Genomic DNA, 15,392 nt, shown 5'->3' with positions numbered 1-15,392 from the left:
TTTCAATATCTCTTACGGCAGGTGTAATTTTCTATTTCTCACGAAAAGCCACTTAGACTTACTTACTTGCTTACTTTCCTGCTTACTTATTTATTACATTTATTTTCCACCTATCTTGCTGTGGGTCTATTCTAGAAGCTTACAATCATGAAACAGAAGGAAAATGAAAAGAATGTAAAGAGGATGGGTGGGTGAGGAGCAGAGACCAGCAGTGGGAAGGTGGAGTCTGCAATCAATCTACCTCCTGTGTGAAACTCTTCCAGTTGGTCCCAAAGTCAATTGACGGAGTCATGTCTTAAAAAATTTGTGAAAGGATAGAAGGGTAAGAAGTTCCAAAGGGTAGGTGCAGCAGCAGAGAAGGCTCCTCTTCTGGATCCCGATAATCAAGTTCTTTAAACAATGGGATCCAAAGTAGGCCCTCTCTGCTGGCACAAGTAGGATAGGCTAGTCCTAACAGGATGAAGCAGTTCATTAGATAGCCTGGACCTATGCCATTACTGACTTTAATGGTTATAACCAACACTTTGAACTGCAGTCGGAAGCACATTGGTAGCCAGTGAAGTTTTTGGAACAGAGATGGATCACTCTAGAGGCCCCAAAGACTATTGCTGCTTCTGCACTAGGCACCAGCTAAAGCTTTTGAGGAGACCGCAAGGGTAGCTTCATGTAGATGCAATAGTCCAGATGAGAGATACCCAGGTCTGGAGTAACAAAGCACAGGGAGTCATGAACCGATAATGCAGAACTAGGGATGAAAAATACCCAAAGCCAATCAGTTTGGCCAGGGTTATATAGGTAACTTGCTATAAGAATTGCATTCAAAATGTTATATTTCACAACTGCATACTTTTGGTTTAAAGTTTTAGTTTTCAATCAGTTCTTCAAGATGGTCAGTAGCCCTTTAATGAGGCAAATGAGGATTCTGTCACAATTTAGAGAACTTATAGTGGACCAAATAAATCGGTTTCATTTTTTTGTCAGCTGTTCCTTTCTGTTCAAATCAGGCCTCAGAATAATAATGTAACATTTAGGGGAAAAGATGCAACCCAGTAATCCAGCTGCAGAAGCCAAAATGGAAAAGATTTCCACAGCTACCATGTATTTTCCCTTTGTACTCAAATAGGTGGGAACAAAGGATATCCAGACACTACAAAAGACCAACATGCTGAAGGTGATAAATTTGGCTTCATTAAAGCTGTCGGGTAACTTCCTAGCTAGGAAGGCTACTGAGAAGCTGACAGCAGTCAAGAATCCCAAAAAACCAAGAACAGTATAAAACATAGTGGTTGAACCTTCTTTACATTCTAGGACAATTTCTTCAGCCATGGAGTGCATGTCAGAATCCGGGAATGGGGGGGAAATTGCCAACCACACTGCACAAATGGAGAATTGTGTCAAAGAGCATGAAAGAACTATAGCGTTGGCCAGCCTTTTCCCCACCCATTTCCTCATTTTGGATCCGGGCTTGGTGGCCATGAAAGCAAGGACCACTATGATTGTTTTCCCCAATATGCAAGAAAGAGCTACAGAGAAGATGATGCCAAAAGAAGTTTGTCGCATGAGACAATTCACCTGATTTGGTTGCCCAATGAAGAGGAAAGTGCAGAGGAAGGAGAGGAGGAGAGCAATGAGAAGAATGTAGGTGAGGTTCCGGTTGTTGGCTTTGACAATGGGGGTGTCCCGATGCTTAATGAAGATTCCCAGGACCATAACTGAGATGAAAGAAAAGAAGGAAGCAATAGCTGTCAGGCTAATTCCCAGAGACTCTTCATGAGACAAAAATGTGATGAGTTTTGGAATGCAAAGGTTGTGAGCTTGGTTTGGGTACTGATCTTGTGAACATGGGAAACAGTCATCTGCATCTGGAAAAGAAATTATTGCGGTCAAGTGTTTAATGTTATCCACAACAACCTATTACCGGATTGGTCATCATTTCAGAGATATTTCCTTTCCTGACTGAGCATTTGAAAACTTCCTTCTTTCCTCCCTCCCTTCCTCCCTCCCTCACTGATACATGAGGACCTGGTGACCTTGAGATTTTTCTACACTAACCCCTTTTGTAAGACATATTCAATTGATCCAGCTCCAGTGATTAATTGGCCCTGTGAGGTTCCAATGTGAGTTGGACTGTTGTTTCATAGGATCTGTTGCATGGGTCTGCCAAAGCCCTCACTGTTACTGGAATAGAGAGGTAGCAGAGGGCTTGGATAGAATTGAATAGGGTCAGGCCCATGCAACTTTTTTCTTCCCATTGAACCAGGCATTCTCTGTGCTTTATGGAGGATTTGAGAGAGTTGAAAAGAGTCGAGAGACATCTAGAGCATTGCTGGAGAAAGACGAGGGATGAATCTGAACAATGACAAGCTAGAGTCACTCTTAAGTGTGTATCATTTTTCAAAAAGTTATTACTGAACACAAACAGTTCATAATTTTTGCTCAGCCTCCCACCTGCCCTTTTTAGGGAATGTGGTTGAGAAGGTGATTGTGCTGCAACTCCAGAAGATCCTTGATTAAATGAATTATCTGGACTGCTTTCAGTCAGGTTTCAGGCCTGGACATGGGCAGGAAATGGTATTGGTCATTCTTTTGGATGATGTCTGAAGAGAATGGGATAGGGATAGTACATCCATCCTGGCTCTTCTTGACCATGGTATCCTTTTGAGATGGTTTTGGGAACCATGAGAGGAAAGAACATTACAGGTCAGGTTCTCTCCTTCTTCTTTGACCAGTTCCAAAGGGAGAAAGAGGTCCAGCCTGCAAGACCAACTATGGGGTGCTATATGACTCGGTGCTTTCTCTGTATCTTTTTATTATCTACAGAAACAGTTTTCAGAGTCAGCATATTGCCCCCAACAATCTGGGTCCTCATTTTATTGACCTCAGAAAGATGGAAGGCTGAGTCAGCCTTGAGCCAGTGAGAATTGAACTGCCGAACTGCTGGCAGTTGGCAGTCGGCAGAATAGCTTGCAATGCTGCATTCTAACCACTGCACCATCATGGCTGTTACAGTATGTACTAGTTGTAGCCTTTTCAGCTCTACTCTCTATTACTCATATCTTGGTCATCTCCCATATGGATTATTGCAATGCAATCTATATGGAGCTACTCTTGAAGAGCCTTGGTAGTACAGTGGTCTAAGGCACCTTGTTATTAAGACCAGCTGCCTGCAATTACTGCAGGTTCGAATCTCACCAAGGCTCAAGGTTGACTCAGCCTTCCATCCTTTCTAAGGTAGGTAAATTGAGGACCCAGTTGTGGGGGCAATAAGCTGACTTTGTATAAATATACAAAAGAATGAAGGCTATTGCTTAGCGCATTGTAAGCCGCCCTGAGTCTCCGGAGAAGGGCAGCATATAAATAAATAAATAAAAAAGAGGCTGTAGCTGATGTAGAATGCAGCATCACAAACAATATTGGGCACCCTTAGGGTTCCACATATAACACCTCTGCTATACAAACTTCATTTTTTTTCTCAGTTGCTTCTTGGAGTTCAATTCAAGGCATTTGCTATTACCTTTAAAGCCCTTTCTCAGATCATTTGGAGAACTGTCATCCCCTCTATGATCCTATCCCACCTAATTAGGCAGGGAGGGAATATTGCAGATTCTGTCATTTAAGGAATTTTGACTGGCAGGTTGCAGGAAGACATACTTTTCTGCTGCTGCTCCTACTCTGTGGAACACCTTACTGTCAGATGTGAGGCCGGTCCTTGGTCTTCATCATCGTGGAAGTTGAAGACTGATATGCAACCCTGGGTGTCATGAGGGCATTCTTTTCATCTTAACATTTTAACTTTTAATGCTGCAACCCTACTTTTAAATTTTGTTTTTAACTTATTCTTACTTATATCTTTATACTAAGATTTTGCCTTTATACATATAATCCAGTGAAAAGAAGAACCAGGGGTGTCATGATAAGAGTGTTCCAATATTTGAGGGGATGCTACAAGGAAGAGGTGGTCAATCTATTCTCCAAAGCACCTGAAGGCAGGACAAGAAGCAATGGATGGAAACTAACACAGGAGAGAAGCAACCTAGAACTAAGGAGAAATTTTCTAACAGGGATAACAATTAATCCAGTAGGTGCTTCAGCATTGGAAGTTTTTAAGAAGATATTAGATAACCACTTGTCTGAAAAAGTATAGGGTTTCCTGCTTGAGCAGGGAGTTGGACTAGAAGACCTCCAAGGTCCCTTCAAACTTTGTTATTCTGTTATACTAAGATATTTATTTATGTATTTACTTACTTACTTACCTATTTATTTATTAAATTTATATTACCACCTATTAGAATACGGCGACTCAAGGCAGCTTACAAGAATATAAAAACCTTACATGAAAACAATAAAACTAATAAAAGAGACAATCAAATAATATATTAAAAAATAATATAATAAAATAACCCCCACACCCCCACCCCGGTGACAATATATCAAACAAACATTTAATGGACTCCATCCCACTCTGGGTTCCCCAGACCCCCTGGCAGTACCAGGTCTTCAGTGCCTTCCAGAAGAGTGTTAGAGTGGGGGCCATTCTAATCTCTGGGGGAATGATGTTCCAGAGTGAGAGGGAGCCACCATGGAGAAGAACCCTTCTTCTGGGTTCCACCAGGTGTATCTCCCTAGGGGATGGGACCCACAACATTCCTTGCCTCCCTGCTCTGGTGGGTCAGGTGGGTATAACCAGCAAGAGATGGTCCCTCAGATGACCTGGTCCCAAGCCATTAAGGACTTTAACGGTGACAACCAGCACCTTGAATTTCACCCAGAAGCAAATTGGCAGGAGATGTGATACATGTGCACACTGAGGTCTGCACAAAACCATGCAGGCCGCTGTATTTTACACCAACTGGAACGTGTGGATTGTCTTCAAGGGCAGCCCCATTTAGAGCAGGTTGCAGTAGTCAAGACAGGAAGTGACTAGGGCATGAGTGACAGTGAGTAGGGATTGTTGGTCCAGGAAATTGCATAATTGGTGCACAACGCGCAGTTGTGCAAAGGCCTCCTGGCCACAACCACCACCTGCTCTTCGTCCAGGAGTCACAAGTCCAAGAGAACCCCCAGATTATGCACAGGGTCTGTTTGGGATAATGCCACCCCATCCAAAACCAAAGGTGGCAATTCTTCTTGGGCCAAAGAACCCCAAACCCAGAGCCACTCAGTCTTTCAAGGGTTTAGTTTCAACCCATTGCTCCCATCCAGCCCCTAACAACCTCTAGGCACTGTCAGAGGGAGGACACAGCATCACTTAACTCACCATGGGCTGAGACGTACATCTGAGTATCATTAGCATATTGATGATACCTCAGTCCATAGTGATGGATAATCTCACCCAGGAGCTTCATACAAATGTTGAACAGGAACAGAGAGATTATGTAAAACCCTGTAAACTATCCAGATTCACTTAATTCAGATGATGATATAGAAATGTGATGAATACATAAAAACATAATGTAAATCTAAATTATTGTTTGTTTCCCAAAATACACTATCAAGAAATTATGCTTGCTTAACTAACTGACATTTCTCCTTTACCATTTATTTTAAATCTTTCTGAACTACAATTCCCAAAATAATAATAGGTTCATTCCACCCAATCTTTTTTTTTATTGAAAAAGTTTTACAATTACATTTTCTCCCCAGTTTCCCCCCCCCCCAACCCTCCCTGACCTCCCTAACCCCCCCTAGCCCACCCCTCCCCCCGGACTTCCACAAAATATAATCCAAATCAAAATCCCCTTTTTATAAAACTTGAACCCCTCCACCCCCTGTATATTTTTCACATCTTCACAAAATTCAAATATTCTATCTCTATATAATACTTTCAATTAAAAGCTATCTGATATTTCCTAGTTTGATATTTATTCTGCACATAATCTATCCACTTTTTCCACTCCCATACATAAGTCTCTTGTGAGTGATCTTTTAAATATGCTGAAATCTTCGCCATCTCTGCAAAGCTGGTCATCTTCAAAGTCCATTCATCAATAGTAGGCATAGCTTCATTTTTCCAATGTTGACCTATCAGTAATCTCGCTGCTGTTATCATATACAATATCAACTTCGTTTCACCCAATGTAAAACCCTTAACTATACCCAATAAAAACAATTGTGGAGAAAACTGAATTTTTTTCTTCAAAACATTCTGCATAACCCACCAAATTTTTATCCAAAAAGCCTTCACTTTCTTACAAGTCCACCACACATGATAATATGTGGCATCTAGGCAATCACATCTCCAGCATTTTGGTTGAACATTAGGGTACATGCACGACAATTTCTTAGGATCTAAATGCCATCTATAAAACATTTTATAAAAATTTTCCTTCAAATTCTGCGACTGTGTAAATTTAACATTCTGAACCCATATTTTGTACGAGCCTTGGTAGTACAGGGGTTTAAGGCACCCTGTTATTAAGTTGGTTATTAAGACCAGTTGCCTGCAATTACTGCAGGGTTCGAATCTCGCCAAGGCTCAAGGTTGACTCAGCCTTCCATCCTTTCTAAGGTAGGTGAAATGAGGACCCAGTTTGTGGGGGCAATAAGCTGACTTTGTATAAATATACAAAAGGATGAAGGCTATTGCTGAGCACATTGTAAGCCACCCTGAGTCTTCGGAGAAGGGCGGCATATAAATCAAATTTAAATAAATAAATAAAAAATAAAAATTTTTTCCCATGTTTCCAACATCACTGGTTCTGCAAAATTTTGTGCCCACTTTATCATGCAATCTTTAACCAATTCAGTTTCTGAATCCCTTTCTAACAAAACATTATAAACCCTTTTAATATTTAACCCAGGGGGAGAGCCTTTTCTGTGGGGGCACCTACCATCTGGAACGGGCTTCCCCTGGAGTTACAAAACATCCAAGACTTACGCATATTCTGCCGTGCCCTGAAAACATTTCTATTCCAACAAGCTGGTCTGGCCTAACTCTCCCTTTTTAAATTGGCTTTTAAACTGGCTTTTAAATTGGGTTTTAAACCTCTTTAGATAAATTTGGATGTTTTTAATCTTTGAGCCTAAATTACTTAATCTGTTTCTTAATAGTTTTTAACTTCTATATGTATTTGTATTTATTATGGCTGTTCACCGCCCTGAGTCCTTCGGGAGTAGGGCGGTATACAAATATGAAAAATAAATATGAAAAATAAATAAATAAAATAAATAAATAAATATGCATTGGACCTTTCTCTTTTATATATCTAACCAATTCTTCCTCATGCATCATTATACCAGTTTTTTGGTCCTCTTTCCATCTCAATTGAAGTTGATTATACTGTAACCAAGTTAAATTAATCCCTTCTTCCAACAGCATTTCTAAACTCTTCAGTTGCCATCCACCCAATCTTGAAATCCCTTTACTTTCATAGAAGACATAGGTGAAAATATTTATTTTTATGGTCTGGTTTATCTTTCCCAGAGTAAAAAAAGATGGCATAATATTTGAATAGATTCCTAAGTAACCAACATCTGTCCTGTATTATAGACACATTTGTAAAGAGAAGGAAAACTGCTGTTTATAATTAAAGAGTAATATAAGGCATTACACAAAATAAATAGCATTGAAATCTCTGCTTTAGATCTCTTACCTGTTTTGTTTGAAATTTTTCCTTCTGGACATTTAAGGCAATCATAGCAGCAAAAGGGCTTTCCTTCTATTTTTATTTTGCTGTAACCTGATGAGCATGGAGGATTGCACATAGAAAAGGGTTGTACCTATTGGACATTGTGAAGGAAAATTGAGAAATTATTACTTAACCTTTCAGGAATTCTTGCATCTGAAAATTGGATTTGACTAGTATTTAAGGCATATACAGTGGTACCTTGGAACTCAGCTGCTTTGAACTCATTGTTTGGCTGATACTCAATAAAGAAGCTAGAATTTGTTGATATCAACTACCTTGTGATTCACAACCTTATTCCTTATGAGAACAATTTGTCTAATACTCATCATTTTTGATACTCATTGTGCCTCTCAGAACTTTTTAAACCTATTAATTTTTTTTTAGGGTAATCAAGTTCATGAGTCATTTTGAGAAAAGAGTCATTTTATGCCTTTAATTCCTGAAATTACTTTCTGAGCATTGAAGCAGTAAGTAAAAATAAAATAAATTATTCACCATGGTTTGATATTGGTGCCAAAACTACCTGATTAAAGATGGTTGGCCAGACAATCTCCTCGGAAGAAAGAGTAAGGAGATTTTCAGGGGCAGTCACTGGAGCTATGTTTCCAATTTTGATACGATGAAATGATTGGTTGGGGAAGGTGACCCAGTTGATAACATCAAATCCACTTGCTAGTTCTCCTCTTTCGTTAAAGGAAACCATTTCTCCAGCACTGTTGTTAAATGAAACAGCTTTCAGATACCAATGAAACTAAATGAAAACCATTAAAAGAAATTTATAACAATTGGAAGCAATGAGCAAGTATGAATGAAGGCTCTTTCATAAATTAGGTGTTAATCTTTTAAGAAAGACCAATCAGCAGATATAACATGAGGAATATTTATTGTTATGGGGTATGATAACAGAAACTTGAATACCTGCAGGAATTTGCTTCTCTATCATAATCTCTCTTCTTTCCCGGGACTAAATTGGCATTTACTTTCTCTTAACAGTCCTTCTAACGACTTTTGCATCCTTTCTAAAAAAGCATTTAGATATTTAGAATTCCTTTACTATTCCCATGCATGTTGGAAGCAATATTATAATCTATGTCGGTTGGACTAATAATGTTGATTCTTAACGGCACCCTAGTTACTTGCTGTTTCTCACATGCTCTGGTGTACTAAAATATTGTGAGCATTTGATCTATGAAGAGCCAACAAAAAATTGTTGTGGTCTGTCTATTGATCACTCTTCAATACCATCCTTTCTTTTTTTCTTATTTATCTCATACTCTTCTCTTCACCGTGGAATCAAAATGCAGTACCCCAAACAATAATCTAGACTCACTGCAGCTCAATGCCCTTCCTTCCTTCCTTCCTTCCTTCCTTCCTTCCTTCCTTCCTTCCTTCCTTCCTTCCTTCCTTCCTTCCTTCCATAATCTTCTCCTCACTATGCAATCAAAACTCAGAACCCAAGCAAATAATGAAAGATAATTACAGTATTCATTGTTAATTTAGGACACTGAAAAAAAATTCCATCCAGAAACTAATGGAGGGAACTACTGCAGAGAGCTTATATTTCAAAAAGGAGGGCAAAAATTATTCATAAATAATTATTATTTATTTTATTTATTTATTTTATTAAAGTTTTATACCGCCCGTCTCCTGCTGGACTCAGGGCGGTGAACAGCCAAGAATAAAAAAACATCCCAATACAAAACTTAAAATTTTTAAAAGAATTAAACAAATTTTGGCCCAAAATTTAAGACATCCCAACTAAAATCCATTTACAATTAAAAATATCTAAGGTGGGGGAGGGTTACGCCAGCCCAGCTTGATGAAATAAAAAAGTTTTGAGGGCACGGCGAAAAGCACGGAAATCTCATATCCTACGTATCTCCAGGGGCAGGTCGTTCCAGAGGGCAAGTGCTGCCAAAAAGAAGGACCTTCCCTTGGGGGTCGCCAGCTGACATTGCCTGGCTGACGGCATCCTGAGGAGTCCCTCTCTGTGGGAGCGTACTGGCCGGTGGGAGGCTATCGGTGGCAGAAGGCGGTCCCGTAAGTACCAAGGCCCTATGCCATGGAGCGCTTTACGGTGGTAACCAACACCTTTAAACGCACCCAGAAGACCACCAGAAGCCAATGCAGCTCACGCAGGAGGGATGTCACAGAATCCCCCACGTGGCCGCATTCTGCACCAGTTGGAGCCTCCGGATGCTCCTCAAGGGGAGCCCCACGTAGAGAGCATTGCAGTAGTCCAGGCGGAAAATGACGAATGCCTGAGTGACTGTGCGTAAGGAGTCCCGATCCGGAAAGGGGCGCAACTGGCGAATCAGGCAAACCTGATGAAAAGCCCCCCTGGCCACGACAGTCATATGCTCTTCTAAAGACAGCCGTGCATCCAGGAGGATGCCCAAGTTGCGAGCCCTCTCCGTGGGGGCCAGTAACTCACCCCCAATAGTCAGCGATGGCACCAGCTGGCTATATTGGGACGCCGGAAGCCACAGCCACTCGGTCTTGGAAGGGTTAAGTCGAAGCCTGTTTCTCCCCATCCAGACCCACACGGCCTCTAGGCACCGGGACATCACCAAGGGCATCATTGGGATGGCCTGGGGTGGAGATGTACAGTTGAGTATCATCAGTGTACTGATGGAACTCCACCCCAAAACCATGGATGATCTCACCCAGCAGCTTCACATAAATGTTGAACAGAAGGGGTGAGAGGACTGACCCCTGTGGCACCCCACAAACAAGGCACCTCAGGGTCGACCTCTGCCCTGCTGCCAACACCAACTGCGACTGGTCAGAGAGATAGGAGGAGAACCACCGTAGGACGGTGCCCCCTACCCCAACCCCTCCAACCGGTGCAGCAGGATACCATGGTCGATGGTATCAAAAGCCGCTGAGAGATCTAACAGGACTAGGATAGAGGAACAGCCCCTATCCCGAGACCTCCAGAGATCATCCACCAACGCGACCAATGCCGTTTCCGTGCTGTGCCCAGGCCTGAAGCTGGACTGGAGCAGATCTAGATAGACAGCTTCATCCAGGTACCGAGGAAGCTTTCGCACCACCACACTCTCAACAACCTTCGCCAGAAAGCGAAGGTTGGAGACCGGACGGTAGATAGCCAAAACAGCCGGATCCAGAGAGGGCTTCTTGAGGAGGGGCCTCACCACCGCCTCTTTCAAGGCGGACGGCAAGACACCCCCACTCAAAGAAGCATTAATAATCCCCTGGAGCCAGCGTCGCGTAACCTCCCGGGAGGCCAGCACCAACCAGGAGGGACACGGATCCAATAAACATGTGGTCGCATTCAACCATCCCAGTATCCTGTCCACGTCCTCGGGAGCGACGGGGTCAAACTCTTCACAAATGGCATTCTCAAGACAGGCCTCCATCATCCCGTATGTACCCACCCTGTCAGAGACCAAGCCTTCCTGAATCTGAGTGATTTTATCATGCAGATACTGGACAAAATCCTCAGCCCGACCCTGCAAGGGGTCCTCCCATGCTTCCAGATGGAGAAGGGAGCAGGTCACCCTAAACAGAGAGGCTGGGCGGTTATCTGCAGATGCGATAAGAGCGGAAAAATAATTAGATTTTGCTGTTCTTATCATCACTAGGTAGGTCTTAATATGAGATTTGGAAGGGCTAGACCTCCAACTGCTCTCCAGGTGTCTTTTCTGGTGCTTCATCTCCCTCAGCTCCTCAGAGAACCAAGGAGCCAGGTAAACTCGATGACGGGTCAGAGGCCGCAAAGGCATGACTCGGTCCAAAGCATCAGTGGCCGCCCTACCCCATGCGGCCACCAGTTCTTCAGCCGAGCCGTGAGTCAGAGCCTCAGGGAATGGCCCAAGCTTCATCTGGAACCTATCAGGATCCATCAGGCACCTGGGGCAGAACCATCTAGTCTCTTCCACCTCCCTGTGGTGGGGTGTGGCGGTTAGAAAGTCAAGCCTAAGAAGGAAATGATCTGACCATGACAAGGGCTCAGTCGCTATCTCCCCTATCTCAAGATCATTCATCCACTGACCAGAGACAAAAATCAAGTCCAGAGTGTGTCCTCCCATGTGAGTGGGTCCATGAATTAATTGGGTCAGGTCCATGCCTGTCATGGAAGCCATGAACTCCCGGGCCACCTCAGACACTTCGCCGCTAGATGGCAAGTTGAAGTCCCCCATGACCATAAGCTTGGGAGTCTCAACCGCCATTTCGGCAATCATGTTGAGCAGCTCGGGCAAGGCAGCCAACACATGGCAGGGAGCCAGATATGTAATCAGCAATCCCATCTGCCTCCCATGTCCCCACTTCACAAGGAGAGACTCACATCCAGCTATTTGAGGTACAGTGGTCTCCCTTGGAGCAAGTCCTTCCTTTACAAGAACCGCCACCCCCTGCCCCTCCCCTGGGACCTTGGCTGATGGAATGCATAGAAACCCGGTGGGCACATCTCAACAAGGGGAACCCCCACTCCTGGCCCAACCAGGTTTCTGTAATACCTACCAGGTCTGCACCCCCCTCCTGAACCAGATCACAAATGAGGGGGGCTTTATTTACCACAGACCTGGCATTGCACAACATCAACCAGAGGTCCAGGCCCTGAGGGTCCAAACAACCCAGGGAACGAGAAAAGCATTGGGGCCGGAGCATGCAATCGCTCGCAGGTAGCGAGGGCATCCTCCCATAACATGATATGGCGTACGATATGTTAATTACGTAACAGATCTCAAGTTACTTCAAGCTCTCCTGTTATTTAAAGAAAACAATGATCTTAGAAGAAGCATTTGCATCATAAGATTCAGGGGTTCCTAGTGAAATGTTTTGATAGAACTATCAAAAACCACTGTGGGATACAAGGACACATTCCTTATATCCTATTAAACAGTCCCATTCATTTGGAAACTGATTTACCCATCACTCCTGCTAAAACTCCTCTTGAATTAATATTTGACATTGCCAGCTTCTCATTGTGCATTGTTGCACTCCGTGTTTAGTGTTCTCTGGAATTATTACTTAAGTTCCCATATATCACTTATGAGTTAGTTCAGCTTCAGAATACTTTTATTAGTTATACAACTCCAAAATACAGTAATAGCTGAACATTTATATGACTGGTCCTTATATAAATATATAATATATTTTCATTCATGTCGTTTTTACCTGCCATGACTGTTGACTGAGTTCCCAAGCATTTCGTCTTTTTCTGCTCTTAGATGAAAGCATGGCTTGCAGAGCATGGGCCACTGCATAGACAGCATTGTAAATGCTATAACTATGCCCAGTTATAGTAGATTCAATCACAGAGTCAGGAAGGGTTGCCAGTGACTCCTCACCAGTGCATTGATTGTCACTGTCCTTATCATTTGGGAAAGAACATTCAAATGCATCTTCCCAAAACACTCTTGTCAAACTGTCCTCTTCTTCTGAAGAAGGCTTTCTCATCTGAGCAAATTTCTTAAACCCTAATATTTCCTTTGAGGAAACTGCGAACGTTAGGGCACCATGGATGAAATCCATGGCCCTATATCTTAGAAAGCGGACTGATGTGAATTCCATCTGTGCTGGCATGACCCAAACTTTATCTTTTTTCTTCATTTGCATTTCTTCATATTCTGAAATAAATAGCAACATTCTAAGAACAGGCATGTTATGATTTTCACCATATATGATTACAACGTTGGCAGTACTTTTCATAATAGCCTTATACAGCAAACCAAAACCACTAAGTTGAGTTTCAATATCATTGGTAACAGAGTCCTTTGACACTTCTTCCATGAAATCAAAACAGATGCCATTCTTAGAAAATATATCAAGCCTATTATGTATGAACCTCTTCCCATGTTCAGGGTTTGGGACAATGAGCCCAATCCATTTCCACTGGAAGTGAAGCAACAATTGGACCAGCCCCATAATTTGAAGGTCTTCATTTGGAAATAATTGACGGAAGAAAGCAGCTTCTATGTTGTCATCTATCTCTGCAGTTGAACCATATATGAGCTAAGAAAAAAGAAAAAAATTAGAGTATATACTTCCAAATCACTTATGTCTATTTTAAGGATCTTATTTAAATATGAATGTTCTCCAGGCAAGGGCAGAATTAATTACTATTTGCATATTCCAATATAATTTCTATGATAGTTGTTTCTTTTTGTTATAATAAACAAAGCTCCAGAAATGTAAGAACTGCAAGAATGAATATGAACCTCCAGATTATGCTTTGTTTACACATGTTTCCATGACATGATTTACCCCGTAGATTAGCTATATGCAACTTTCTAGCATTTTGAATAATTCCTCTATGTCCCACCTTGGATGAAATAGATTTGGATGTTTAGCTTGATTGTGATTTTTCCCAAAACACTATATGAGGCGATGTTGGTTATCCCTTTGTTTTAAATGTTTCTGACACTAATAGATTCATAAAGATAAAAATTTGGAATAGAAATTAAACTAAATCAAGCAAGAAATACTGTATTTAGATTTGTCTCCTTTCTTGATGGGATGGCTCTTACCTGTGGGATCTTATATATATTCAGAATGTTTGACATGAACTGACCAATGTAAGCATTATGTCCTGCAATCACAGATATTACATTGTCCTTGAGGTCACATTTGTAATTTGGGATGAATCTTCCCTTTGTAGAGAGAAGCTCCATGGAAGCCAGATAAATCCATTTTGGCAGGTAATAGCTATTGGAGATATGGATACCGAGGGTGATGTTTGGCAAAATCCTGGAATTCTCATTGATTTGTTTGATTGCAAATTCCAAAGCCAAGATGTGCTGGTAGTTATGCATATAATATCTGAAATGAGTTTTACAACATCTGTAGCCAAATCTGGAATTGATTGCATTCTAATTGTATCACACAAGTTTAGACTGTGCAGGCACAAGGACTGATACAGGTGGAAGCACTAGCATCAAAGAAACCATTTGTTTAATATTTCAAGAAAGAGGTCTAAGCAATATATCAATCCATAGGCATTCAGGCAGCCCAATTGCAAAATGTAATAAACATCAATAATTAGTGGGTTTTTACCCCTTAATATGGAGGTCTATATTTAATTTTATTTCCTACCCTAATTTTCTAATTTACTTATTCAATACACTGGAAATTTCTGATGAATATTTGATATAATATCTGCATGTAGGACTAACTGCAATCATGCACACCTTAACATATCACTGGTATGAAGTAATGCTCTGCAGGGATTTATGTCATTTGAACTTCATCGAGTTATAGCCATATGAAAAAAGTGTATTAAAATTAAACTGATACCTGCTAGAATGGTACCAAATCCATAGAAATAAAAACACATTGGAAAATAACTTGTGTAACAGATGGAAATTGAAGCAATATTATTGAGAAATAATAGTGCAGGATAGGCAATTTAACATTCATCCTCCATCCTAATTCAATCATGTCACAGGCTTTAACTATTTTCTGTATTTGCATTACTGAAAAACAGGAATTCCATACATTAAATCACCAAACAGTTCATCTGATGTATTTCTTCTGAATGTTATTTCATCAGATACCATGTAAATTTGATAAGAAATGCCCGCAATGACCAAATCTTCTGAATGATATCGCTTGTGCTTAATGAAAGGCTGATTTCCTACAGAACATTTAGCAAAGGTTGTATCAGCGTCTACATACAAGGACAATATTGCTATTGCAAAGAATAATATCATTTTCTACAACAATTTATCTCTCATCCATCTGTTCACTCCCTGAGAATTAGGCATTTGAAATAGGACAGCCTAGAGATACAGTGTT

The 15,392-nt window shown here is 41.3% G+C and overlaps 1 protein-coding gene across 1 annotated transcript; it reads right to left on the bottom strand.

Annotated features, from left to right (window-relative positions):
- Nucleotides 1-612: 612 nt before the first annotated feature.
- LOC132711622 (vomeronasal type-2 receptor 26-like) lies at nucleotides 613-14,410 on the bottom strand. Its single transcript, XM_087893475.1, has 4 exons — nucleotides 14,126-14,410; nucleotides 12,774-13,610; nucleotides 7,593-7,719; nucleotides 613-1,862 (listed from the first exon to the last, which is right to left on the bottom strand). The coding sequence occupies exons 1-4, from the start codon at nucleotides 14,408-14,410 to the stop codon at nucleotides 967-969; spliced, it is 2,145 nt and encodes a 714-aa protein (XP_087749601.1). The 3' UTR covers nucleotides 613-966.
- Nucleotides 14,411-15,392: the final 982 nt, after the last annotated feature.

Source organism: Pantherophis guttatus, chromosome 4 (genome assembly GCF_059756535.1).
Source record: "Pantherophis guttatus breed Tessera chromosome 4, ASM5975653v1, whole genome shotgun sequence".
NCBI lineage: Eukaryota > Metazoa > Chordata > Lepidosauria > Squamata > Colubridae > Pantherophis > Pantherophis guttatus.
This window is presented reverse-complemented; position numbering and strand designations above follow the sequence as displayed.